General features: G+C 47.2%; 1 protein-coding gene across 2 annotated transcripts in view; it reads right to left on the bottom strand.

Moving 5' to 3' along the window:
• Positions 1-27,070, bottom strand: part of SLC27A1 (solute carrier family 27 member 1) — a 32,956-nt gene extending 5,886 nt beyond the window's left edge. The window contains exons 1-9 of one of the 2 annotated variants that reach the window (XM_064737858.1): positions 25,916-27,070; positions 17,065-17,459; positions 15,645-15,806; positions 14,787-14,856; positions 14,005-14,096; positions 12,961-13,070; positions 9,808-10,017; positions 6,060-6,186; positions 2,184-2,321 (exon numbers count right to left, since the gene is read on the bottom strand). In XM_064737858.1, the coding sequence (XP_064593928.1) occupies positions 2,184-2,321; positions 6,060-6,186; positions 9,808-10,017; positions 12,961-13,070; positions 14,005-14,096; positions 14,787-14,856; positions 15,645-15,806; positions 17,065-17,459; positions 25,916-26,082 (1,471 nt within the window). In that variant the 5' untranslated portion in view covers positions 26,083-27,070. The remainder of the gene's footprint in view (positions 1-2,183; positions 2,322-6,059; positions 6,187-9,807; positions 10,018-12,960; positions 13,071-14,004; positions 14,097-14,786; positions 14,857-15,644; positions 15,807-17,064; positions 17,460-25,915) is intronic. The other variant, XM_064737857.1, reaches the window with a different exon arrangement.
• Positions 27,071-27,480: the final 410 nt, after the last annotated feature.

Below are 27,480 nucleotides of genomic sequence, written 5' to 3'. Positions count from 1 at the left end.
AAAATCCCCTAAACACCGGGAAATCACCCCAAAAATACGGGAGAATTATACTGGGAAGGGGAGAAAAATTTCCCTCAAAAATGGGGAAAAAATCCCGAAAAATTCCCAAAAAATCCCATCTGAGAATGGGGGAAATGGGGGGAAAACTCCTAAAAAATTACACCTGGAAGTGGTGAAAAAATCCTAAAAAAAAAATTCCCAAAAAATCTCACCTGGGAGTTGGGAAAAAAATCCCAAAAAATGCCCCAAAATGCCCCCTTAGAATGGGGAAAATGTTCTGAAAAAATTCCCCAAAAATCCCAGCTGGGAATTGGGGAAGGAGCCAAAAGTGCAGGAACCCCAAATCATCCATCACCAGCACGTCCCCTAAATATGGGGAAATCACCCCAAAAATACGGGAAAATGATACTGCGAAGGGGGAAAAAATCCTGAAAAATGACACCCCAGAATGGGGAAAAATCCCCCAAAATTTCCCTCAAAAATGGGAAAAAATCCCCCCAAAATGCCAAGAAATTACACATGGGAATGGTGAAAAAATCCTGAAAAAAATCCCAAAAAATTCCACCAGGGAGTTGAGAAAAAATACCTCCCAAAAATCCCAAAAAATTACACATGGGAATGGGGGAAAAATCCCCCAAAAAATCCCACCTGAGAATTGGGAAAAAATCCCAAAAAATGTCCTCTCAGAATGGGGAAAACGTCCTGAAAATATTCCCAAAAAATCCCAGCTGGGAATTGGGGAAGGAGCCAAAAGTGCAGGAACCCCAAATCATCCATCACCAGCACGTGCCCTAAAAACGGGGAAATCACCCCAAAAATACGGGAAATTATTCACAAGAAAATCCCCTAAATATGGGGAAATCACCCCAAAAATACGGGAAAATTATTCACAGGAGTGTCCCCTGAACACCGGGAAATCACCCCAAAAATATGGAAAATTATTCACAAGAAAATCCCTTAAACACCGGGAAATCACCCCAAAAATATGGGAAAATTACACTGAGGAGTGGGGGAAAAATATGGAAAAATGCCCCCCCAGAATAGGGAAAAATCCCCAAAAATTTCCCTCAAAAAAGGGGAAAAAAATCCAGAAAAAAAAAATCCAAAAAATCCCATCTGAGATTTGGGAAAAAATCTGGAAAATTTGGGATTTTTGGCCATCGCTCCAGGAAATCCCCATTGACTCCCAAAGCCTTTGGGGTGTCCCAAGGGTGAAATTCCCGGGATTTTGGGGTCTGGAATTCCAGGAATTGCCATGGAAAGTGGGGAAAAAACCCAAAAAATTCACCCGACAATGGAGAGAAGACCCCAAAACCAATCCTGGAATTTTTCACCGTTGCTCCAAGAAATCCCCATTGACTCCCAAACCCTTTGGGGCGTCCCCAGGGTGAAATTCCCCGGATTTGGGGCTGGAATTCCAGGAATTCCCATGGAAAGTGGGAAAAAACCCCAAAAATTCACCTGACAATGGGGAGAAGACCCCAAAACCAATCCTGGAATTTTTGCTGTCACTCCAGGAAATCCCCATTGACTCCCAAACCCTTTGGGGCGTCCCCAGGGTGAAATTCCCGGGATTTTGGGGTGGGAATTCCAGGAATTCCCATGAAAAATGGGAAAAGACCCCAAAACATCCTCTGGGAACAGCAAGAAGACCCCAAAACCATGGAAAGTGGGAAAAACCTCAAAATGTCCCTCAATAATGGGGAGAAAACCCCAAAACCCAACGTGGGATTTTTGGCCATGACTCCAAGAAATCCCCATTGACTCCCAAACCCTTTGGGGCGTCCCAAGGGTGAAATTCCCGGGATTTGGGGTGGGAATTCCAGGAATTCCCATGGAAAATGGGGAAAAAACCCAAAAATTCACCCGACAATGGGGAGAAGACCCCAAAACCAATCCTGGAATTTTTCACCGTTGCTCCAAGAAATCCCCATTGACTCCCAAACCCTTTGGGGCGTCCCCAGGGTGAAATTCCCGGGATTTTGGGGTGGGAATTCCAGGAATTCCCATGGAAAGTACCCAAAAATTCACCTGACAATGGGGAGAAAACCCCAAAACCAATCCTGGAATTTTTCACTGTTGCTCCAAGAAATCCCCATTGACTCCCAAACCCTTTGGGGCATCCCAAGGGTGAAATTCCCGGGATTTGGGGCTGGAATTCCGGGAATTCCCGTGGGAATCACCTGACAGGTAGGCCTGGTCGCCCTTGGCCAGCACGTCGTGCGCGACCTTGCTGCGCGTGGCGCCCGCGCTGACGTAGCCGTCGAAGCGGCGCAGGGGGTCCCGCTGGTCGATGCGGCCGACCAGCAAGCCGGGCTCACCTGGAACGGGAATGGGATCATGGAACCCATGGGAAAATGGGAATGGGGTCCTGGAATTCATGGGGAAATGAGAATGGGATCATGGAATTCATGGGAAAATGGGAATGGGGTCCCAAAATCCATGGGGAAATGGGAATGGGGTCATGGAACCCACCAGCAATCCGGGCTCGCCTGGAACGGGAATGGATCCCAAATTCCAGGGGAAATGGGAATGGGGTCCCAAATTCCATGGGAAATGGGAATGGGGTCCCAAATTCCATGGGAAATGGGAATGGGATCGTGGAATTCATGGGGAATGGGAATGGGATCGTGGAATCCACCAGCAAGCCGGGCTCACCTGGAACGGGAATGGGATCGTGGAATCCATGGGAAATGGGAATGGGATCCCAAAATCCATGGGGAAATGGGAATGGGGTCCCAAATTCCATGGGGAAATGGGAATGGGATCATGGAACCCACCAGCAAGCCGGGCTCGCCTGGAACGGGAATGGATCCCAAATTCCATGGGGAAATGGGAATGGGATCATGGAATTCATGGGAAATGGGAATGGGGTTGTGAAATTCATGGGGAATCGGAATGGGGTCCCAAAATCCCCAGGGAAATGGGAATGGGGTCCCAAATCCATGGGGAATGGGAATGGGACCCCAAATTCCATGGGGAAATGGGAATGGGATCCCAAAATCCCCAGGGAAATGGGAATGGGATCATGGAATACGTGGGAAATGGGAATTCGATCCCAAATTCCATGTGGAAATGGGAATGGGATCGTGGAATTCATGGGGAATGGGAATGGGGTCCCAAATCCAGGGGAAAAATGGGAATGGGATCATGGAACCCACCAGCAACCCAGACTCGCCTGGAACGGGAATGGATCCCAAAATCCAGGGGAAAAATGGGAATGGGATCATGGAATCCATGGGGAAATGGGAATGGGATCCCAAATTCCATGGGAAATGGGAATGGTATCCCAAATTCCATGGGGAATGGGAATGGGATCATGGAATCCATGGGGAAATGGGAATGGGATCACCAGCAACCCGGGCTCGCCTGGAATGGGAATGGATCCCAAATTCCAGGGGAAATGGGAATGGGATCATGGAATCCATGGGGAATGGGAATGGGGTCCCAAATTCCATGGGAAATGGGGATGGGGCCATGGAACCCACCAGCAGGCCGGGCTCGCCTGGAACGGGAATGGATCCCAAAATCCATGGGAAAAATGGGAATGGGGTCCCAAATTCCATGGGGAAATGGGAATGGGGTCATGGAATCCATGGGAAATGGGAATGGGGTCCCAAATTCCAGGCGAAATGGGAATGGGATCACCAGCAACCCAGGCTCGCCTGGAACGGGAATGGATCCCAAATTCCATGGGGAAATGGGAATGGGATCGTGGAATTCATGGGAAATGGGAATGGGGCCCCAAATTTCATGGGGAATGGGAATGGGATCGTGGAATCCATGGGGAATGGGAATGGGATCGTGGAACCCACCAGCAATCCGGGCTCGCCTGGAATGGGAATGGGATCCCAAATTCCAGGGGAAATGGGAATGGGATCATGGAATTCATGGGGAAATGGGAATTCCATCCCAAAATCCAGGGGAAATGGGAATGGGATCCCAAATTCCATGGGGAAATGGGAATGGGATCATGGAATCCGTGGGGAAATGGGAATTCCATCCCAAAATCCCCAAGGAAATGGGAATGGGATAATGGAATCCACCAACAACCCTGGTTCACCTGGAATGACCCCAAAATCCAATTGAAATGGGAATTCCATCCCAAAATCCATGGGAAAATGGGAATGAGATCTGATCCCAAAATTTTTGGGATCAACTCAAAATGACCCCAAATATTTTGGGACCAACCCCATCCAACCCCAATTTCCCAACTTCTCCCTCCAAACCCGGATGGAAAATCCCATTTGGGACCCCAAACTCCAGGGAATGCCCAATTATTTCGGGGCTAAAAATGGGATTTTTGGGTTAATTTTTGGGATCAACTCAAAATGACCCCAAATTTTTAGGGATCAACTCAAAATGACTCCAAAATTTATGGAAATGGCAGAAAACTGCCTCAAATTTTTTGGGATCAGCTCAAAATGACCCCAAATTTTTGGGATCAGCTCAAAATGACCCCAAATTTTTGGGATCAACTCAAAATGACCCCAAATTTTTTAGGGATCATCTCAAAATGACCCCAAATTTTACAGGATCGACTCAAAACGACCCAAATTTTTAGGGATCAGTTCAAAATGACCCCAAATTTTTAGGGATCATCTCAAAATGACCCCAAATTTTACGGGATCAGCTCAAAATGACCCCAAATTTTTGGGATTCCCGAACTCCTCCCCCAATCCCAGGTGGAAAATCCCATTTGGGATCCCAAACCCTGGGGAATGCCCAATTATTTTGGGGCTAAAAAGGGATTTTGGGTTAAATTTTGGGATCAACTCAAAATGACCCCAAATTTTACAGAATCAACTCAAAATGACCCCAAATTTTTGGGATCAGCTCAAAATGACCCCGAGTCCTTTGGGACTCCCCAACTTCTGCCCCCAAACCCGGGTGGAAAATCCCATTTGGGACCCCAAACCCTGGGGAATGCCCAATTTTTTGGGGCTAAAAATGGGATTTTTGGGTTCAATATTGGGATCAACTCAAAATGACCCCAAAATTTATGGGATCTACTCAAGACGACACCAAATTTTTTTGGGATCAACTCAAAATAATCCCAAAATTTACGGCACCAACCCCGAGCCCTTTGGGACTCTCCAACTCCTCCCTCCAAACCCGGATGGAAAATCCCATTTGGGACCCCAAACTCCAGGGAATGCCCAATTATTTCGGGGCTAAAAATGGGATTTTTGGGTTAATTTTTGGGATCAACTCAAAATGACCCCAAATTTTTTGGCAACAACGCAACCCAACCCCAAACTGGGACAACCCCAATTCCCCAACTTCTCTCCCCAAACCCGGGTGGAAAATCCCATTTGGGACCCCAAACCCTTGGGAACGCCCATTGTTGTTGGGGCTAAAAATGGGATTTTGGGTTCAATTTTGGGATCAACTCAAAATGACCCCAAATTTTTGGGATCAGCTCAAAATGACCCCAAATTTTACGGGATCAGCTCAAAATTACCCCAAATTTTTAGGGATCAACTCAAAATGACTCCAAATTTTTAGGGATCAGCTCAAAATAATGCCAAATTTTTTAGGGATCTTCTCAAAATGACCCCAAATTTTACGGGATCGACTCAACATGGCCTCAAATTTTTGGGATTCCCGAACTCCTCCCCCCAAATCCAGGTGGAAAATCCCATTTGGGACCCCAAACCTTTGGAAATGTCCAATTTTTTGGGGATAAAAATGGGATTTTTGGGTTAATTTTTGGGATCAACTCAAAATGACTCCAAAATTTATGGGATCTACTCAAGACAATGCCAAATTTTTAGGGATCAGCTCAAAATGACCACAAATTTTACGGGATCAACTCAAAATAGCCCCAAAATTTATGGAAATGGCAGAAAACTGCCTCAAATTTTTTGGGATCAGCTCAAAATGACCCCAAATTTTATGGGATCAACTCAAAATGACCCCGAGCACTTTGGGATTCCCGAACTCCTCCCCCCAATCCCAGGTGGAAAATCCCATTTGGGACCCCAAACCCTGGGGAATGCCCAATTTTTTGGGGCTAAAAATGGGATTTTGGGTTAATGTTGGATTTTGGGGCCCACCTGGGGCGCAGGGGATGCCGAGGCCGCGGGAATCGCGGAGCAGCTCCAGCGAGTCCGGCCGGACGCGGAGCAGCCGCACCGGGTAAACGTTGGGCAGGAGGCGGCTGTTGAACCCACAGGCGCCCACCTGGGGGGGAAATGGGGGAAATTTATTAAAAAATGGGAAATTTAAAAAAAAAATGGAGAAAATCGGTTGAGAAATGGGGGAATTAGGGGGAAAATGGGGAAAAATGGTGGAAAAATGGTGGAAAAATGGGGAAAAAGCTGCTCAAAAATGGGGAAAATCAGGTGAGAAATGGGGGAATTAGAAAAGAAATGGGGAAAAATGGGGGAAATTTATTAAAAAATGGGAAATTTAAAAAAAAAATGGAGAAAATCGGTTGAGAAATGGGGGAATTAGGGGGAAAAACGGCTGAAAAATGGCTGAGAAATGGGGGAAAAAGCTGCACAAAAATGGGGAAAATCAGGTGAGAAATGAGGGAATTATGAAAAAAATGGGAAATTTAAAAAAAAAATGGAGAAAATCAGTTGAGAAATGGGAAAAAAGCTGCCCAAAAAAGGGGAAAATCAGGGGAAAAATGGGGGAAATTTATTAAAAACATGGGAAATGAAAAATAAATTGGGAAATGAAAAAAAAAATTGAGAAAATCGGGCGAGAAATGGGGGAATTAGGTAAAAAAATGGGGAAAAATGGCTGAGAAATGGGGAAAAAGCTGCACAAAAATGGGGAAAATCAGGTGAGAAATGGGGAAAAAATGGGGGAAATTTATTAAAAAATTGGAAACTAAAAAAAATTGAGACAATCTGGAGAGGAATGGGGGAATTAGGGAAAAAAAATGGGAAAACCGGCCCAAAAATGGCTGAGAAATGGCTGAGAAATGGGGAAAAAGCTGCACAAAAATGGGGAAAATCAGGTGAGAAATGAGGGAACTGTGAAAAAAAATGGAAATTTAAAAAAAATTGAGAAAATTGGGTGAGAAATGGGGGAATTAGGGAATAAAATGGGGTAAACGTTGGGCAGGAGGCGGCTGTTGAACCCACAGGCGCCCACCTGGGGGGGAAAAATTGTTCAAAAATTTCTCCCCAATTTTTCCCAGATTTTTTGCCCATTTTTGCCCCAATCTTTCCCACCTTCCCATCGAGGTTGGCCACGCTGCAGTTGCACTCGGTGGCCCCGTAGAACTCCCATTTTTAAAAGGATTATTTTCCTGTTTTTTCCCTGTTTTTCCTCAATTACTCCCCCATATTTTCCCCGATTTCTCCCAGATTTTTCCCCCATATTTTCCACAATTTTTCCCAGATTTTTTGCCCATTTTCCCCATTTTTCCCCAATTTTTCCCCACCCTTCCCATCGAGGTTGGCCACGCTGCAGTTGCACTCGGTGGCCCCGTAGAACTCCCATTTTTATCCCATTTTTCCTCAATTACTCCCCCATATTTTCCCCGATTTTTCCCCAATTTTTCCCAGATTTTTTGCCCATTTTTCCCCACTTTTCCCCAATTTCCCCACCTTCCCATCGAGGTTGGCCACGCTGCAGTTGCACTCGGTGGCCCCGTAGAACTCCCATTTTTAAAGGGATTTTTCCTCAATTACTCCCCAATATTTTCCCCGATTTTTCCCCAATTTCTCCCAGATTTTTCCCCCATATTTTCCCCAATTTTTCCCAGATTTTTTCCCCATTTTTCCCCCAATTTTCCCCACCTTCCCGTTGAGGTTGGCCACGCTGCAGTTGCACTCGGTGGCCCCGTAGAACTCCCATTTTTATCTCATTTTTCCTCAATTGCTCCCCCATATTTTCCCCAATTTCTCCCCAGTTTTTCCCAGATTTTTTGCCCATTTTTCCCCAATTTCCCCACCTTCCCGTCGAGGTTGGCCACGCTGCAGTTGCACTCGGTGGCCCCATAGAACTCCCATTTTTTCCCGTGTTTTCCCCGTTTTTCCTCGATTACTCCCCCATATTTTCCCCGATTTTTTTGAGATTTTTCCCAGATTTTTTGCACATTTTTCCCCCAATTTTCCCCACCTTCCCATTGAGGTTGGCCACGCTGCAGTTGCACTCGGTGGCCCCATAGAACTCCCATTTTTCCCGTGTTTTCCCCGTTTTTCCTCAATTGCTCCCCCATATTTTCCCCAATTTTTCCCCAATTTTTCCCAGATTTTTTGCCCATTTTTCCCCATTTTTCCCCACCTTCCCGTCGAGGTTGGCCACGCTGCAGTTGCACTCGGTGGCCCCGTAGAACTCCCATTTTTAAAAGGATTATTTTCCTGTTTTTTCCCTGTTTTTCCTCAATTACTCCCCCATATTTTCCCTGATTGTTTTGAGATTTTTTCCAGATTTTTTGCCCATTTTTCCCCAGTTTTTCCCCACCTTCCCATCGAGGTTGGCCACGCTGCAGTTGCACTCGGTGGCCCCGTAGAACTCCCATTTTTAAAGGGATTTTTCCTCAATTACTCCCAATATTTTCCCCGATTTTTCCCCAATTTTTCCCAGATTTTTCCCCCATATTTTCCCCAATTTTTCCCAGATTTTTTCCCCATTTTCCCCATTTTTCCCCACCTTCCCGTCGAGGTTGGCCACGCTGCAGTTGCACTCGGTGGCCCCGTAGAACTCCCATTTTTATCCCATTTTTCCTCAATTACTCCCCCATATTTTCCCCGATTTTGGGGGGATTCTTTTGGGATGTTTTGGGGATTTTTTGAGGATATTTTGGGTATTTTCTCTGACCTTCCCGTCGAGGTTGGCCACGCTGCAGTTGCACTCGGTGGCCCCGTAGAACTCCCATTTTTATCCCATTTTATTATCATTTTTTCCCTGTTTTTCCTCAATTACTCCCCCATATTTTCCCCAATTTCTCCCAGATTTTTTCCCCATTTTCCCCCAATTTCCCCACCTTCCCGTCGAGGTTGGCCACGCTGCAGTTGCACTCGGTGGCCCCATAGAACTCCCATTTTTATCCAATTTTCCTCAATTACTCCCCCATATTTTCCCCGATTTTGGGGGGATTCTTTTGGGATGTTTTGGGGAATTTTGGGGATATTTTGGGTATTTTCTCTGACCTTGCCGTCGAGGTTGGCCACGCTGCAGTTGCACTCAGTGGCCCCATAGAACTCCCATTTTTAAGGGATTTTTCCTGAATTACTCCCCCATATTTTCCCCAATTTTTCCCCAATTTTTCCCAGATTTTTCCCCATTTTTCCCCAATTTCCCCCACCTTCCCATCGAGGTTGGCCACGCTGCAGTTGCACTCGGTGGCCCCGTAGAACTCCCATTTTTATCCCATTTTATTCTCATTTTTTCCCTGTTTTTCCTCAATTACTCCCCCATATTTTCCCCAATTTTTCCCAGATTTTTTGCCCATTTTTCCCCATTTTCCCCCCAATTTTCCCCACCTTCCCATCGAGGTTGGCCACGCTGCAGTTGCACTCGGTGGCCCCGTAGAACTCCCATTTTTCCTCAATTACTCCCCCATATTTTCCCCAATTTTTCCCAGATTTTTTGCCCATTTTTCCCAGATTTTTTGCCCATTTTTCCCCATTTTTCCCCCAATTTTTCCCCACCTTCCCATCGAGGTTGGCCACGCTGCAGTTGCACTCGGTGGCCCCGTAGAACTCCCATTTTTCCTTGATTACTTCCCCATATTTTCCCCAATTTCTCCCCAGTTTTTCCCAGACTTTTTGCCCATTTTTCCCCAATTTTTCCCAGATTTTTTGCCCATTTTTCCCCATTTTTCCCCTAAATTTTCCCCACCTTCCCATCGAGGTTGGCCACGCTGCAGTTGCACTCGGTGGCCCCGTAGAACTCCCCGATGTGGGCGATGCCGAAGCGCTCCCGGAACGGATCCCAGAGCGGCGCCCGGAGCCCGTTCCCGACGGCCAAACGCACCCGGTGCCGGCGCTCGGCCGGGGAGCGCGGCTGGGCCAGCAGGTACCGGCACAGCTCCCCGATGTACTGCACCACCTGCGGGGGAAATGGGGAGAAAAGTAAAAAAATTGGGATTTAAGGTGAAAAAATGGAATTTTGGGGCAAAAAATTGATAAAAAATGGGGTTTGGAGTCAGTGACGGGCTGGGCCAGCAGGTACCGGCACAGCTCCCCCATGTACTGCACCACCTGGGGGGGAAATACAGGATTTTGGTAAAAAATGCAAAAAAATTGGGGTTTTGGGGTGAAAAAATGGAATTTGGGGTGAAAAAATGGGATTTTGGGCAAAAAAATGGCCAAAAAATGGGGTTCATGTCATGGCCAGGCTGGGCCAGCAGGTACCGGCACAGCTCCCCGATGGACTGCACACCTACACGGGAAATACAGGATTTTGGGAAAAAATGAAAAAAAAAAGGGGTTTTGGGGTGAAAAAATGGGATTTTGGAATGAAAAAATGGGGTTTGGAGTCAGTCACGGGCTGGGCCAGCAGGTACCGGCACAGCTCCCCGATGGACTGCACCACCTGGGGGGGAAATGGGGAGAAAATTGGGGATTTTGGTAAAAAATGCAAAAAAAAGGGATTTTCTGCAAAAAATCCCTCCCAAAATGGGATTTTGGGGTCAAAAATTGGGATTTTGGGATCAAAAAATGGGATTTAGAGTCAGTCACAGGCTGGGCCAGCAGGTACCGGCACAGCTCCCCGATGGACTGCACCACCTACAGGGAAAATGGGGAGAAAAGTAAAAAAATTGGGATTTAAGGTGAAAAAAATGGGATTTTGGGCAAAAAAAATGCCAAAAAAATGGGGTTCATGTCATGGCCAGGCTGGGCCAGCAGGTACCGGCACAGCTCCCCGATGGACTGCACCACCTGCGGGGGAAATGGGGGGAAAATACAGGATTTTGGGAAAAAATGAAAAAAAAAATGGGATTTTCAGAAAAAAATCCATGAAAAAATGGGATGTGGAGTCAGTCACGGGCTGGGCCAGCAGGTACCGGCACAGCTCCCCGATGGACTGCACCACCTACAGGGAAAATGGGGAGAAAAGTAAAAAAATTGGGATTTTGGGTGAAAAAATGGGATTTTGGGGCAAAAAATCACTAAAAATTGGGATTTTGGGATCAAAAATGGGGTTTGGAGTCAGTCATGGGCTGGGCCAGCAGGTACTGGCACAGCTCCCCAATTTACTGCACCACCTGCATGGGGAAATGGGGGAAAATGTAAAAAAATTGGGATTTTGGGTGAAAAAATGGGGTTTTGGGGCAAAAAATCACTAAAAATTGCGATTTTGGGATCAAAAATTGGGATTTAGAGTCAGTCACGGGCTGGGCCAGCAGGTACCGGCACAGCTCCCCAATGTACTGCACCACCTGGGGGAGAAATTGGGGAGAAAAGTGAAAAATTTGGGGTTTTGGGTGAAAAAAATGGAGTTTTCGGCAAAAAATCCAAAAAAAATTGGGGTTTTGGGGTGAAAAATGGGATTTTGTGTGACGGCCAGGCAGGAGCCAGCAGGTACTGGCACAGCTCCCCAATGTACTGCACCACCTGCACAGGAAAATGGGGAAAAATGTAAAAAAATTGGGATTTTGGGTGAAAAAATGGGGTTTTGGGGTGAAAAAATAGGATTTTGGGGCAAAAAAATCCCTGAAAAAATGGGATTTGGGGGTGAAAAAAATGGGATTCGTGTCATGGCCAGGCTGAGCAGCACAGCTCCCTGATGTGCTGCACCAGCTGGGCAAAAAATGGGGGAAAAATCAGGGATTTAGGGGAAAAATGCCCAAAAAAAAGGGAGAAAATGGGAAAAAATGAAGGAAAAAAATAGGGAAAAAATGGAAAGAAAAAGGAGAAAAAAATGGGGGGAAATGGGGGAGAAATGAGAAAAAAATGGGGATAATTGAAAAAAAATGGGAGAGAAATGAGAGAAAAAATGGAGACAAAATTGAGAAAATGGGGCGAAAATGAAGGAAAAATTAGGAAAAAGTGGAGAAAAATGAGAAAAAAATGTGGAAAAATGGGGGAAATGAAATAAAAAATGTTGGAAAAATGATAGGAAAAATTGAAAAAGTGGAGAAAAAAAATGAGGGGAAAATGGGTGGAAAATGGGGTAAAATGAGAAAAAAAATGGGAAAAATGAAGGAAAAATAAGAGGAAAAATGAGGGAAAACAGGGAAAATGAAGGGAAAATGGAAAAATGTGGAAAATGGGGGAAAATGAAGAAACATATTGAGAAAATGAGGGAAAATGGGGGAAAATGAATGAAAAATGGAAAATAAAGGAAAAAATGAGAGAAAATGGGGGGAAAATGTGGGGAGAAACGAGAGAAAAAATGTGGGAAAATGTGGGGAAAATGAAGGAAAAATGAGGGAAAAATTAAGGAAAAATAAGAGAAAAAATGGGGAAAATGGGGGAAAATGAGAGGAAAAATGGAAAAAATAGAGATAAATGGTGGAAAATGAAGAAAAAATTGAGAAAAATGGGGGGAAATGCAGGGAAAATGAGAAAAAATGGGGGAAAATGAAGGAGAAATGAGAGAAAAATGTGGAAAAAATGCAGGAAAAACGGGAGGAAATGAAGAAAAAATGGAAAAAAATTGGGGGAAATGTGGAAAAAAAAGGGTGGAAAATGAGGGGAAAATGAGAGAAAAATTGAAAAAAATGAAGAAAAAAAGAGGGAAAAATGAGAGAAAAAATGTGGAAAAAATGAGGAAAAAACGGGGAGAAATGAAGAAAATATGGGGAAAAAATGGAAAAAATGTGGAAAAAAATGAGTGGAAATTGAGGGGAAAATGAGAGAAAAATTGAAAAAATGAGGGAAAAATGAGAGAAAAAATGTGGAAAAAATGAGGAAAAAACGGGGAAAAATGAAGAAAATATGGGGGAAAAATGGAAAAAATGTGGAAAAAATAGGGGAAATGTAGAGAAAGGGGAAAATGGGAAAAAAAGGGGGAAAAAAGGGGAAAAGCCTGGATTTTGGGGCTCACCGTGCAGCGATATTTGACACAATCGTCCCAAAATCTGGAGGCCGAGAATTTCCTGCGGATGACGACGGTGAGGCCGTGCAGGAGGCACTGCCCCACACCAATGATGTTCCCTGGAACATTCCGGAAAATTCGGGGTCAATTTGGGTTTTTTGGGGTGTTTGGGGTGCATCAGGCACTGCCCAACACCAATGATGTTCCCTGGAACATTGGGAAAATTTGGGATAAAATTGGGATAAATTCCAGATAGATTTGGGGTAAATTTAGGATAAAATTGGGGTAAATTTGGGATAAAATTGGGGTAAATTTGGGATAAAATTGGGATAAATTCCAGATATATTGGGGTAAATTCATGGCAAATTCCAGATATACTGGGGTGAATTTGAGATAAATTTGGGGTGGATTTGAGATAAATTTGGGGTGGATTTGAGATAAATTTGGGACACATTTGAGGTAAATTTTGGATATTTGGGGTGTTTGGGATGGCACTGCCCAACCCCCAGGATGTTCCCTGAAACATTCCAGAACAAATTGGGATAAATTTGGGATAAAACTGCGATCAATTCGGGGTAAATTTGGGATGAAATTGGGATACATTTGGGATCAATTCGAGATAAATTTGGGATGGATTTGGGGTGGAAGAAGGGGGAAGGAGGAGGAGGAGACAGGAAGAGGGAAAGGAAATGGAGAAAATAAACAAGAAATGGAAATGGGAAAGGAGGAAGAGGAAGAGGAGGAAGAGGAGGAAGAGGAAGAGGAGGAAGAGGAGGGGGAGAGGGAGAGGAAGAGAAGCAAGAGAAGGAGGAAGATGAAGAAGAGATAGAGGAAGAGGAGGAAAAGGAGGAGGAGAAGGAAGAGGAAGGGGAGGAGGAAGGGGAGGAGGAGGAAGAGGAGGAGCAAGAGAAGAAGAGGAAGAAAAAGAGGAAGAAGAGGAGAAGGAGGAAAAGGAGGAAGAAGAAGAGGGGGGAAAAGAGGAAGAGGAGAACGAGGATGAGGATGAGGATGAGGATGAGGATGAGGATGAGGATGAGGATGAGGAAGCAGCACCTGCAGAGTGGTAGAGCGGCAGGCAGGTGTAGATGACGTCATCGGGGCGCATCCGGAAGGCGAAATAACCAAAGGCGGCGATGCGGAAATACCTGGGGGGGGAGGGGCACAGCTGGGCACAGCTGGGCAGGTGATGGACACGCCCATGGCCACACCCATCAATGACCACACCCATGACCACCCCATTCCCAACCACATCCACAACCACACCCACCATTGACCACACCCACCATTGACCACACCAGTCACAAGCCACACCCACCAATGACCACACCAATCACAGGCCACACCCACTACTGATCACACCCACCATTGACCACACCCACCAATGACCACACCAGCCACAAGCCACACCCACCAATGACCACACCAGTCACAAGCCACACCCACCAATGACCACACCCACCAATGACCACACCCACCAATGACCACACCAGTCACAGGCCACACCCACCAATGACCACACCCACCAATGACCACACCCACCAATGACCACACTCATCACTGACCACACCCATAATTGTCCACGCCATGACCACACCCACCGATGGCCACGCCCATGGTCACACCCACCCTCGACCACACCCACCAATTACCACGCCCATTCCTGACCACGCCCATCAATGAGCTCACCCATCACTGACCACGCCCATCACTGACCACACTGTGACCACACCCACCAATGGCCACACCCATGGACACACCCATCTACAGCCACACCCATTGCTGACCACACCCACTGGTGGCCACGCCCATAGCCACGCCCCCGGCCCCGCCCTCACCTGCTGTGCACCACAATGGCCGCCTTGGGCAGGCCGGTGGTGCCCGAGGTGTAGATGTAGAACAGACGGTCTGGGACGGGAAAATGGGGCAAAATCAGGGGAAATCGGGAAAAACGGGGATGAAATTGGGGAAATTGGGGAAAAATGGGGGAAATTGTGGAAATTAAGGGAAAATTAGGGAAAATCTGGGAAAAAATCAGGGGAAATTCAGGGGAAATCAGGGGAAAATTGGAAAAAAAATCAGGGAAAATCAAGGGAAATATTAGGGGGAAATTGGGGGAAATTGTGGAAAATCAAGGGAAGATTGTGGGAAAATGGGAGAAAATCAGGGGAAATTGGGAAAAATGGGGGAAAATTTGGGAAAAATGGGGGAAAATTAGGGAAAATCTGGGAAAAATCAGGGGAAATTCAGGGGAAAAATTGGAAAAAAATCAGGGAAAATCAAGGGAAATATTAGGGGGAAATTGTGGAAAATCAGGGAGAAATCAGTGAAAAATCGGGGAAAATTATGGAAAAATCCAGGGAAGATTGTGGGAAAATGGGAGAAAATCAGGGGAAATTGGGGAAAAATGGGGAAAAATGGGGGAAAATCAGGGGAAATTGGGAAAAATTGGGGAAAATGGGGGAAAATCAGGAAAAATTGGGAAAAATTGGTGAAAATGGGAGAAAATCAGGGGAAATTGGGAAAAATTGGGGAAAATGGGGGAAAATCAGGGGAAATTGGGAAAAATTAGGGGAAAATGGGGGAAAATCAGGGGAAATCAGGGGAAATTGGGAAAAATTGGGGAAAATGTGGGAAAATCAGGGGAAATTGGGAAAAATGAGGGGAAAATGGGGGAAATGGTGGGAATTTGGTACCGTCCATGCCCTTGCCGGGCCCGTCCTCCAGGGGCGTTTTGGGGGCTCCCTCCAGGAGGGGCTCCAGGGCCTGGGACCCCTCTGGGATGGGCCCCAAATCCGGGGGGCCCCAGGAGAATTTCTGCAGCCTGGGGCCCAGGGCAGAGCTCACCTCGGAGAGAGCTGCAAAAAAACGGGAGAAAATTCATTAAAAATGGGGAAAAATTGTGCTGGAAAAATTGGATTTATCGTGAAAAAAAAAAAAAAATTGGTTTTTAAATGGGGGGAATTGCCTGGAAAATGGGATGGAATTGCTTAAAAATGCCAATCCCTGCTCACCTGAGCCCACCTGAGCCCCTCTGTGCCCATCCCTGCCCACCTGAGCCCCTTCCTGAGTTCACCTGAGCCCCTCCCTGCTCACCTGAATCCACCTGAGCCCCTCTGTGCCCGTCCCTGCCCACCTGAGCCCCTTCCCCACCTCACCTGTGCCCACCTGAGCCCAGCATCTCTCACCTGCTCCCAGCTCAGTGCCGAACACGACGGCTTTGGCCCCCGCGCAGGTGATTCCGTGCACCAGCCCCTCCCTGCGCAGGTGCGAGCTGAGCCCTTCCCTCACCTGTGAGCCCAACTGAGCCCACCTGTGCCCACCTGAGCCCCTCCGTGCCCACCTGAGCCCACCTGAGCCCACCTGAGCCCCTTCCCCATTTCACCTGAGCCTCTCCCTGCTCATCTAAGCAAATCTGAGCCCCTCCCTGTGCTCACCTGATCCCCTTTCCCACCTCACCTGTGCCCCTCCCTGCTCACCTGTGCCCACCTGTGCCCCTTCCCCACCTCACCTGTGCCCACCTGTGCCCACCTGTGCCCACCTGAGCCCCTTCCCCAGCTCACCTGTGCCCACCTGAGCCCCTCTCTCTGCTCACCTGTGCCCACCTGATCCCCTTCCTGAGTTCACCTGAGCCAACCTGAGTCCTTCCCCACCTCACCTGTGCCCCTTCCCCACCTCACCTGTGCCCACCTGTGCCCCTTCCCCACCTGACCATCTCTCACCTGCTCCCAGCTCAGTGCTGAACACGATTGCCCGAGCACCTGCACAGGTGATGCCGTGCAGCAGCCCCTCCCTGCGCAGGTGCCAGCTGAGCCCTTCCCTCACCTGTGAGCCCACCTGAACCCACCTGAGCCCCTCCGTACCCACCTGAACCCACCTGAGTCCACCTGTGCCCATCTGAGCCCCTCCCTGCCCACCTGAGCCCCTTCCCCACCTCACCTGTGCCCACCTGTGCCCACCTGAGCCCACCTGTGCCCACTTAAGCCCCTTCCCCACCTCACCTGTGCCCGCCTGAGCCCCTCCTAAACCTCTTCCCTGCTCACCTGAGCCCCTTCCCCACCTCACCTGTGCCCACCCTGAGCCCCTCCCTGCCCACCTGTGCCCAGCATCTCTCACCTTCTCCCAGCTCAGTCCCAAACACGATTGCCCGAGCACCTGCGCAGGTGATGCCGTGCACCAGCCCCTCCCTGCGCAGGTGCGAGCTCAGCAGCGCCGCCTCCGCGCCCGCCTTGGCCAGGCCGAGCCAGAGCGCCACGAACTCGGGCCGGGACTCCATGAACACGGCGACCACAGCGCCGGCACCGAGCCCGCGGTCCCGGCACAGGTGAGCCAGCGCGTTGGACACCCGGTCCAGGTGCGAGAACGTCCAGACCGCGCCCGACGCCGCGTCCACCAGCGCCGCCTTGGCCGGAGCGCGCCGCGCCACGGCCGCGAACAGCGCGGGCACCGAGCGGCACCGGCGGCGGTGCCGGGACAGCTGGAGCCGCACACGCAGCAGGACGTACAGGCCGCTGGAAAAAATGGGAATTTTGGTGAAATTTCGGGAATTTTAGAGGGATATTTGGGGGTTTTGGGGTGAAATTTGGGGGTTTTGGGGTGAAATTTTGGGGTTTTTATGGGGATTCAGGGCCCTGGAACAGCGGCGGTGCCGGGACAGCTGGAACCGCACACGGAGCAGGACGTACAGACCGCTGGAAAAAATGGGGGGAAAATGGGAATTTTGGTGAAATTTCGGGGATTTTGGAGGGATATTTGGGGGTTTTATGGGCATTCGGGGCCCTGGAACAGCCCCGGCACGGCGGCGGTGCCGGGACAGCTGGAGCCGCACACGCAGCAGCACGTACAGGCCGCTGGAAAAAATGGGAATTTTGGTGAAATTTCGGGAATTTTAGAGGGATATTTGGGGGTTTTAGGGGGATTCAGGGTCCTGGAACAGCCCCGGCACCGGCGACAGTGCCAGGACAGATGGAGCCGCACACGGAGAAGGACCCAAAGGCCACTGGGAAAAAATGGGGGAAAAATGGGAATTTTGGTGAAATTTCGGGAATTTTAGAGGGATATTTGGGGGTTTTACAGAGATTTTATGGGGATTTTTGGCAGAAATTGGGGTTGAACTGGAGCCGGCGGAGACGGTGCTGGACACGGAGAAGAACCCAAAGTCCACTGGAAAAAAATGGGGAAAAAATGGGAATTTTGGTGAAATTTCGGGAATTTTAGAGGGATATTTGGGGGTTTTGGGGTGAAATTTGGGGTTTTTATGGGCATTCAGGGCCCTGGAACAGCGGCGGTGCCGGGACAGCTGGAACCGCACACGGAGAAGGACGTACAGGCTGCTGGAAAAAAATGGGAATTTTGGTGAGATTCTGGGGGTTTTATAGTGAAATTTCTGGTTTTTATGGGCATTCAGGGCCCTGGAACAGCCCCGGCACCGAGCGGCACTGGCTGGAACCGCACACGGAGAAGGACGTAAAGGCTACTGGGAAAAAATGGGGGAAAAATGGGAATTTTGGTAAAATTTCGGGAATTTTAGAGGGATATTTGGGGGTTTAGGGGTGAAATTTGGGGGTTTTGGGGTGAAATTTGGGGTTTTTACGGGGATTCAGGGCCCTGGAACAGCGGCGGTGCCGGGACAGCTGGAACTGCACATGGAGCAGGACCCAAAGGCTACTGGGAAAAATGGGGAAAAAATGGGAATTTTGGTGAAATTTTGGGAATTTTAGAGGGATGTTTGGGGGTTTTGGGGTGAAATTTGGGGGTTTTATGGGGATTTTGGGCAGAAATTGGGGTTGAACTGGAGACGGTGCCGGACACGGAGAAGAACCCAAAGTCCATTGAAAAATGGGGGAAAAAAGGGAATTTTGGTGAGAAATTTGGGGGTTTTGGACTGAAATTCCATTGATTTTGGGGTGAAATTCCAAAGATTTTGTAGAGTAATTCTGGGAATTTTAGGCTGAAATTTGGAGCTTCTGGAGTGAAATTCCAGGGATTTTGGAGAGAAATTCTGGGAATTTTGGGCTGAAATTTGAGGGGTTTGGAGTAAAATTCCACTAATTTTGGAGAGAAATTCTGGGAATTTTAGGCTGAAATTTGAGGGGTCTGGAGTGAAATTTGGGGATTTTATTGGAATTTCGGGGGTCTTGCACTGAAATTTGGGATTTTTCAGGATTTGTGGAGCGGAGCCGGTGACAGAGCAGCACCCAGAGCCTGCTGGAAAATGGGGAAAAAATGGGAATTTTGGGGAAATTTCTGGGAATTTCATGGGAATTTTGGGGGGAGAAATTGGGAATTTTGGGCAAATTTCTGGGAATTTCATGGGAATTTTGGGGGGAAATTGGGAATTCAACTCAAGCAAAATTGGAATTAGTCGGGATGAAAGTTGTGATTAGACCAGGGAGAATTTAATTTTAACTCTGGAGTTAAATTCAACCCCCGGCTCAAGGTGACCCCGGGCTAAAATTAAACCGGGCTAAAATTAAATTAAAGGGGAAGGAAATGAAACTGGGCTGGAATTGAAATTTTGAATTAATTCAAATTAAACTGGGCTGGAATTTAAATATTGAATTAATTCAAATCAAACTGGGCTGGAATTAAAATTATTTCATTAATTTAAATTAAACTGGGCTGGAAGTAAAATATTGAATTAATTCAAATCAAACTGGGCTGAAATTTAAATATTGAATTAATTCAAATTAAACTGGGCTGGAATTAAAATATTGAATTAATTCAAATCAAACTGGGCTGGAATTTAAATATTGAATTAATTCAAATTAAACTGGGCTGGAATTAAAATCATTGAATTAATTCAAATTAAACTGGGCTGGAATTAAAATTATTTCATTAATTCAAATCAAACTGGGCTGAAATTTAAATATTGAATTAATCCAAATTAAACTGGGCTGGAATTAAAATATTGAATTAATTCAAATTAAACTGGGCTGGAATTAAAATTATTTCATTAATTTAAATTAAACTGGGCTGGAATTAAAATCATTGAATTAATTCAAATTAAACTGGGCTGGAATTAAAATTATTTCATTAATTTAAATTAAACTGGGCTGGAATTAAAATCATTGAATTAATTCAAATTAAACTGGGCTGAAATTTAAATATTGAATTAATTCAAATTAAACTGGGCTGGAATTAAAATTATTTCATTAATTCAAATCAAACTGGGCTGAAATTTAAATATTGAATTAATTCAAATCAAACTGGGCTGGAATTAAAATATTGAATTAATTCAAATTAAACTGGGCTGGAAGTAAAATATTGAATTCATTCAAATTAAACTGGGCTGGAATTAAAATTATTTAATTAATTTAAATTAAACTGGGCTGGAATTAAAATATTGAATTAATTCAAATTAAACTGGGCTGGAATTAAAATAATTGAATTAATTCAAATTAAACTGGGCTGGAATTAAAATCATTGAATTAATTCAAATTAAACTGGGCTGGAATTAAAATATTGAATTAATCCAAATCAAACTGGGCTGGAATTAAAATATTGAATTAATTCAAATTAAACTGGGCTGAAATTTAAATATTGAATTAATTCAAATCAAACTGGGCTGGAATTAAAATATTGAATTAATTCAAGTTAAACTGGGCTGGAATTAAAATTATTTCATTAATTTAAATTAAACTGGGCTGGAATTAAAATTATTGAATTAATTTAAATTAAACTGGGCTGGAAGTAAAATATTGAATTAATTCAAATTAAACTGGGCTGGAATTGAAATTTTGAATTAATTCAAATTAACTGAGCTGAAATTTAAATATTTAATTAATTCAAATCAAACTGGGCTGGAATTAAAATTATTTCATTAATTTAGATTAAACTGGGCTGAAAGTAAATTATTGAATTCATTCAAGTTAAACTGGGCTGGAATTAAAATTATTTCATTAATTTAAATTAAACTGGGCTGGAAGTAAAATATTGAATTAATTCAAATTAAACTGGGCTGGAATTAAAATTTTTGAATTAATTCAAATCAAACTGGGCTGAAATTTAAATATTGAATTAATTCAAATTAAACTGGGCTGGAATTAAAATCTTTGAATTAATTCAAATCAAACTGGGCTGAAATTTAAATATTGAATTAATTCAAATCAAACTGGGCTGGAAGTAAAATATTGAATTAATTCAAATTAAACTGGGCTGGAAGTAAAATATTGAATTAATTCAAATTAAACTGGGCTGGAATTAAAATTATTTCATTAATTCCAGTTAAACTGGGCTGGAACTAAATTTTTCCCAAATTTTCCATTATTTTTTTGGGGGGGATTTTTCACATTTTCCATTATTTTTTCATGTTTGTTTTTCTCTATTTTCCCCCATTTTTAAGCTCTCCAAGCCTTTTTCCCATTATAAACTCATTTTGGGGGAAATTTTCCCCATTTTCCATTATTTTTTTGGGGAGAATTTAAATTTTTTCTGGGATTTTTGGGCATTTTTTCCATGATAATTTGGGTATTTTTTCCACATTTTCCTGAATTGTTTTGAGGAGTTTTCCCCATTTTTCCTTATTTTTGGGAGGTTTTTACACTTTCCATTATTTTGGGGGATTTTTCCAGGTTTTCCATGATTATTTTGGCCACTTTTCCACATTTTCCCTGATTTTGGGGGGGTTCAATGTTTTCCATTATTTTGAGGGAATTTCCCACATTTTCCAGGATTTTTTTTTTTTTAATTTTCCAAAATTTTCCATTATTTTTGGGGGGGATTTCCCACATTTTCCATTATTTTTTGTGGGTTTTTTCTCTACTTTTCTCCATTTTTAAACTCTCCAAGGCTTTTCCCCATTATAAACTCATTTTGGGGAAATTTTCCCCATTTTCCATGATTTTTTGGGGAGAATTTCATTTTTTTTCTGGGATTTTTGGGCATTTTTCCATGATAATTTGGGTATTTTTTCCACATTTTCCTTAATTGTTTTGAGGAGTTTTCCCCATTTTTCCATATTTTTTGGGAGGTTTTTACACTTTCCATTATTTTGGGGGTTTTCCATTATTATTTTGGCCACTTTCTTACATTTTCCCTGATTTTGGGGGGGTTCAATGTTTTCCATTATTTTGAGGGAATTTTCCACATTTTCCAGGATTTTTTTTTTTTTTAAATTTTCCATTATTTTGGGGGGGATTTCCCACATTTTTCATTATTATTTTGTGGTTTTTTCTCTACTTTTCTCCATTTTTAAGCTCTCCAAGCCTTTTTCCCATTCTAAACTCATTTTTGGGAAATTTTCCCCATTTTCCATGATTTTTTGGGGGAGAATTTCATTTTTTTCTGGGATTTTTGGGCAGTTTTTCCATGATAATTTGGGTATTTTTTCCACATTTTCCTGAATTGTTTTGAGGAGTTTTCCCCATTTTTCCATATTTTTGGGAGTTTTTACACTTTCCATTATTTTGGAGGATTTTTCCAGGTTTTCCACGATTATTTTGGCCACTTTTCCACATTTTCCCTGATTTTGGGGGGGTTTCAATGTTTTCCATTATTTTGAGGGAATTTTCCAGGAATTTTTTTTTAATAAATTTTCCCAAATTTTCCATTATTTTGGGGGGGGATTTCCCACATTTTCCATTATTTTTTCATGGTTTTCCTCTATTTTCCCCCATTTTTAAGCTCTCCAAGCCTTTTTCCCATTATAAACTCATTTTTGGGGAAATTTTCCCCATTTTCCATGATTTTTTGGGGAGAATTTCATTTTTTTTCTGGGATTTTTGGGCATTTTTTCCATGATAATTTGGGTATTTTTCCACATTTTCCTTAATTGTTTTGAGGAGTTTTCCCCATTTTTCCATATTTTTGGGAGTTTTTACACTTTCCATTATTTTGGGGTGTTTTCCATGATTATTTTGGCCACTTTCTTACATTTTCCATTTTTTTTTTGTCTTTTTTCTCGATTTCCCACTTTTTTTTTGCTGTTTTTAACAAAACCTCACCCCCCTAAATTTTCCCTCCGAGTTTTTCCCCTCAAATTTTAATCAGGACCCCAAAAAAAGGCCGGAATTGGGAATTTTCCCTTTTCCTTTTCTTTCTTCCCACCCGGAAAATCAGGGAATTGTCGAGGCCAGAAAAGTTGGAAAAATCCCAAATTCCTTTTTTTTTAGGGCTCCCGGGGAATTTGGAGCTGAAATTTTTTGGCAGAGGGAACAGAGGAGCCTTTGAGGGATCCAAAAAAAAATAAAATAAAAGGAGTTTTGTTCTGAGATTTGGGGTTTTTTGGGGTTCCCAGGGGGAGAAAAGGGAAAATTTGGGGTTTTTTTGGGATGAAATCTGTGAGATTTGGGGGATTTTTTTGGGGGGATTTTTGGGGCAAATCCCAATTTTAAGGGGATTTTTAGAGGGAATCCCAATTCCTGCTGAAGAAACCCTAAATTTGGGGGGAAAAGGGAAATTCCTGATTTTAGGAAGCCCCAGATCCTTGGAAATTTGGAGGAAAAAAAGGGAAATTCCTGATTTTTGGGGGGGGGGGTAAAATCCATGGAATGGGCAGGGGCAGGTTTGGGGTCAAAGTCAGGAATTTGGGGTCAGAATTGGAGTTTGGGGTCAGGTTTGGGGTCAGGTTTGGGGTTTTGGGGTCAGGTTTGGGGTCAGGTTTGGGGGTTTGGGGTCAGGTTTGGGGTCAGTTTTGGGGGTTTGGGGTCAGGTTTGGGGGTTTTGGGTCAGTTTTGGGGTCAAGGTCAGGGGTTTGGGGTCAGGGTCAGATTTGGGGGTTTGGGGTCAGGATTGGAGTCAAGGTCGGGGATTTGGGGTCAGAATTGGAATTTTGGGGTCAGGTTTGGGGTCAAGGTTGGGGATTTGGGGTCAGGGTCAGTTTTGGGGTTTTTTTTGGTCAGGTTTGGGATCAAGGTCGGGGATTTGGGGTCAGGTTTGGAGTTTTGGGGTCAGTTTTGGGTTTTTAGGGTCAGTTTTGGGGTTTTGGGTTCAGAATTGGAGATTTGGGGTCAGGTTTGGGGTTTTTGGGTCAGGTTTGGGATCAGAGTCAGTTTTGGGGGTTTGGGGTCAGGATTGCAGTCAAGGTTGGGGATTTGGGGTCAGAATTGGAGTTTTGGGGTCTGGTTTGCAGTTTGGGGTCAGGTTTGGGGTTTTAGGGTCAGGTTTGGGGTTTTTAGGTCAGTTTTGGGGTCAGAGTCAGGGGTTTGGGGTCAGGGTCAGTTTTGGGGGTTTGGGGTCAGATTTGGAGTCAAGGTGGGGGTTTTGGGGTCAGGTTTGGAGTTTTGGGGTCAGGTTTGGGGGTTTGGGGTCAGACTTGGGGTCAGTTTTGGGGTTTTTAGGTCAGTTTTGGGGTCAGAGTCAGGGGTTTGGGGTCAGGGTCAGTTTTGGGGTTTTGGGGTCAGATTTGGTGTCAGTGTTTGGGGTTTGGGATCAGGTTTGGAGTCAAGGTCAGTTTTGGGGGTTTGGGGTCAGATTTGGGATTTTGGGGTCAGATTTGGGGTCAAGGTCAGGGGTTTGGGGTCAGGTTTAGGGGATTTATGGTCAGGTTTGGGGTCAGGGTCAGTTTTGGGGGTTTTGGGATCAGATTTGGGGTCAGATTTGGGATTTTGGGGTCAGATTTGGGATCAGATTTGGGAGTTTGGGGTCAGGGTCAGTTTTGGGGGTTTGGGGTCAGATTTGGAGCCAAGGTCAGGGGTTTGGGGTCAGGTTTGGGGTCAAGGTCAGGGGTTTGGGGTCAGGGTCAGTTTTGGGGGTTTTGGTGTCAGGGGGTTCAGGAGGGTCAGAGTTCAGGGTTTGGGGCCAGGGGCTTTGGGGTCAGGGGGTTTTGGAAGGTCAGATTTAAGGTTTTGGGGTCAGGGGGGTTTAGCATGGTCAGAGTTTGGGGTTCAGGGTCAGAATTTGGGGTTTGGGGTCAGGGGGTTTGGAGTCAGGAGGTTTAGAATGGTCACAGTTTGGGGTTTGGGGTCAGGGGCTTTGGGATTGGGGCTTCGGGGTCAGGAGGGTCAGGAAGGTCAGAGAAGTTCAGGGTTTGGGGTCAGAATTTGGGGTTTGGGGTCAGGGGGTTCAGGAGGGTCAGAGTTCAGGGTTTGGGGTCAGGGGGTTCAGGAGGGTCAGAATTTGGGGTTTGGGACCAGGGGCTTTGGGGTCAGGGGGTTTAGGATGGTCAGAGGTTTGAGGTCGGGGCCTTGGGGTCAGGGAATTTGGGGTCAGGGGGTTCAGGAGGGTCAGGAAGGGCAGAGTTTGGGGTTTGGGGTCAGGGGGTTCAGGAGGGCCAGAGTTCAAGGTTTAGGGTCAGGGCCTTTGGGGTCAGTGGGTTTCTGATGGTCAGAGTTCAGGGTTTGGGGTCAGGGGGTTTGGGATTGGGGCTTTGGGGTCAGGGGGTTCAGGAGGGTCAGGAAGGGCAGAGTTTGGGGTTTGGGGTCAGAGTTTGGGGTTTGGGGTCAGAATTTGGGATTGAGGTATTTTAGGAGGGTGAGGGAAGTTCAGGCTTTGGGGTCAGCGGGGTCAGTGCCGGCCTTGGGGACAGAGGGGTCAGCGCGGCTCAAAGCGGGGTCACCGGGGGGGTCCTGCCCGGTGTCCCCTCACTGTCCTCGATGTCCCGAACGCCGCCCGGTATCCCCGGTGTCCCCGGTGTCCCCAAGCCCTTCCCGGTGTCCCCGGTGACTCACAAGAGATCTCTCGGTGCCGTTTTCATGAGGATCCAGGGCAGCCGCCACCCCCCGGTGTCCCCAGCCCCGTCCCCCCGGTGTCCCCAAGCCCTTCCCGGTGTCCCCGAACCCCCCCGGTGACTCACAAGAGGTCTCTCGGTGCCGTTTTCACGAGGATCCGGAGCAGCCGCCACCCCCCGGTGTCCCCAGCCCCGTCCCCCCGGTGTCCCCGGTGTCCCCAAGCCCCTCCCGGTGTCCCCGGTGACTCACAAGAGGTCTCTCGGTGCGGTTTTCACGAGGATCCGGAGCAGCCGCCATCCCCCGGTGCCCAGGCCCAGCCCCGTCCCCCCGGTGTCCCCGAACCCCTCCCGGTGACTCACAAGAGGTCTCTCGGTGCCGTTTTCACCAGGATCCGGAGCAGCCGCCATCCCCCGGTGCCCAGGCCCAGCCCCAGCGCCGCCGCCGCGCTCCAGCCCCACGGGGCCCCGAGGAGCCGCAGCAGCCCCAGCGAGCCCAGCGAGAGCGCCAACGGCCCCGCGGGGTGCATGGCACCGGCACACCGGGAACACCGGGAACACCGGGGATAACCGGGATTATAGGAGTAACGGGATAACGGGGGTAACCGGGAGTACCAGGGTAATTGGGATAATGGGGTAACCGGTCTAACGGGATAACCGGGGCAATGGGATAACGGGGGTAACCGGGATAACGGGGGTGACCGGGGTGACCGGGATAACAGGTAACGGGAGTAACGGGGTAGCGGGGATAATGGGAGTGACCGGGATAACGGGGTAACGGGGATTACAGGAGTAACGGGATAACGGGGGTAACCGGGAGTACCAGGGTAATTGGGATAATGGGGTAACGGGAATAACGGGGGTAATGGGGATAACGGAAATACCAGGATAACGGGGGTAATGGGGTAACGGGGGTAACCAGGATATTGGGGGTAACGGGGATAACCGGGATAACGGGGTAACGGGATAACGGGGTAACGGGATAAGGGGGGTAAAGGGACTAACCGGGAACGACGGGGAATCGGCCGGGAACGGGAGCTCAGAGAGGGGAAGGGGACCGGGATGGGGAACGGGAAGCGGCTCGGAAGGGGAAGCGGGACGGGGCTCTGAGAGCCGGGATGGGGAACGGAGACCGGGATGGGGTGAAGTCGCTAACGGGGACCCGGACGGAGCTGGGACGGGGAGGAGCGCCCGGTTCGGGGCTCAGGGAGGGAACCGGGATGGGGGAACGGGAGCCGGGAACCGGCAGCGAGCGGGACTCGGAGAGGCGGCGGCGGCACTGAGGCTCAGGGACCGGGCTGAGGCTGCGGGGCCGGCTCGGGGCTCCGGGGATCGGTTCGACACCGACTTCAGGGCTTCTGGCGGGATCCGGGAGGCGGCTCCGGGGCCGGTTCAGGCCTCAGCGGTAGCTCCGGTGGTCGGTTCGGGGCTCCGGGCCCGTTCCGGTTCTCCCCGGGCCCGCTCCGGGGCTCCCGAGGCCTCCCCGGGGCCCTCCCGGCGCGGCCGCGGCTCCGCAGCTGCCGCCGCTCCCGCCCCGCCGCCACGGCCTCAGGAGAGGCCACGCCCAAAACAGGCGTGGTTCGGAGCAACGGCGCATTTCTATTGGTTGGCAGCGCGGCTGGGGGCAGATGATTGGGTGAAGCGAGAGGAGGGGAAAAGAGGGCCGGGCTAGAATGGAAGATGGGGCGGGGTTATGCAAATATGGGGCGGGGTTAACTGAGCCATGCGCTGTTGGCGCCCCCTAGCGGGGCAGGGGGGGCGGGAACCCTGCGGGTTTGGGGGGACCCCCTCTCAAAATCGGGACCCCCAAAATCAAGACCTCTCCAGATCTGTGGACCCCCCAAAATCGGGACCCCACCGCCCTGGAACCCCCAAAATGAGGAGAGCTCCAGGTTTGGGGACCTTCCCAAACCGGGACACCCTAAAAT

Source organism: Zonotrichia leucophrys, unplaced genomic scaffold (genome assembly GCF_028769735.1).
Source record: "Zonotrichia leucophrys gambelii isolate GWCS_2022_RI unplaced genomic scaffold, RI_Zleu_2.0 Scaffold_118_139670, whole genome shotgun sequence".
NCBI lineage: Eukaryota > Metazoa > Chordata > Aves > Passeriformes > Passerellidae > Zonotrichia > Zonotrichia leucophrys.
The sequence above is the reverse complement of the archived record's forward strand: the minus strand, read 5'-3'. Positions and strand labels throughout refer to the sequence as shown.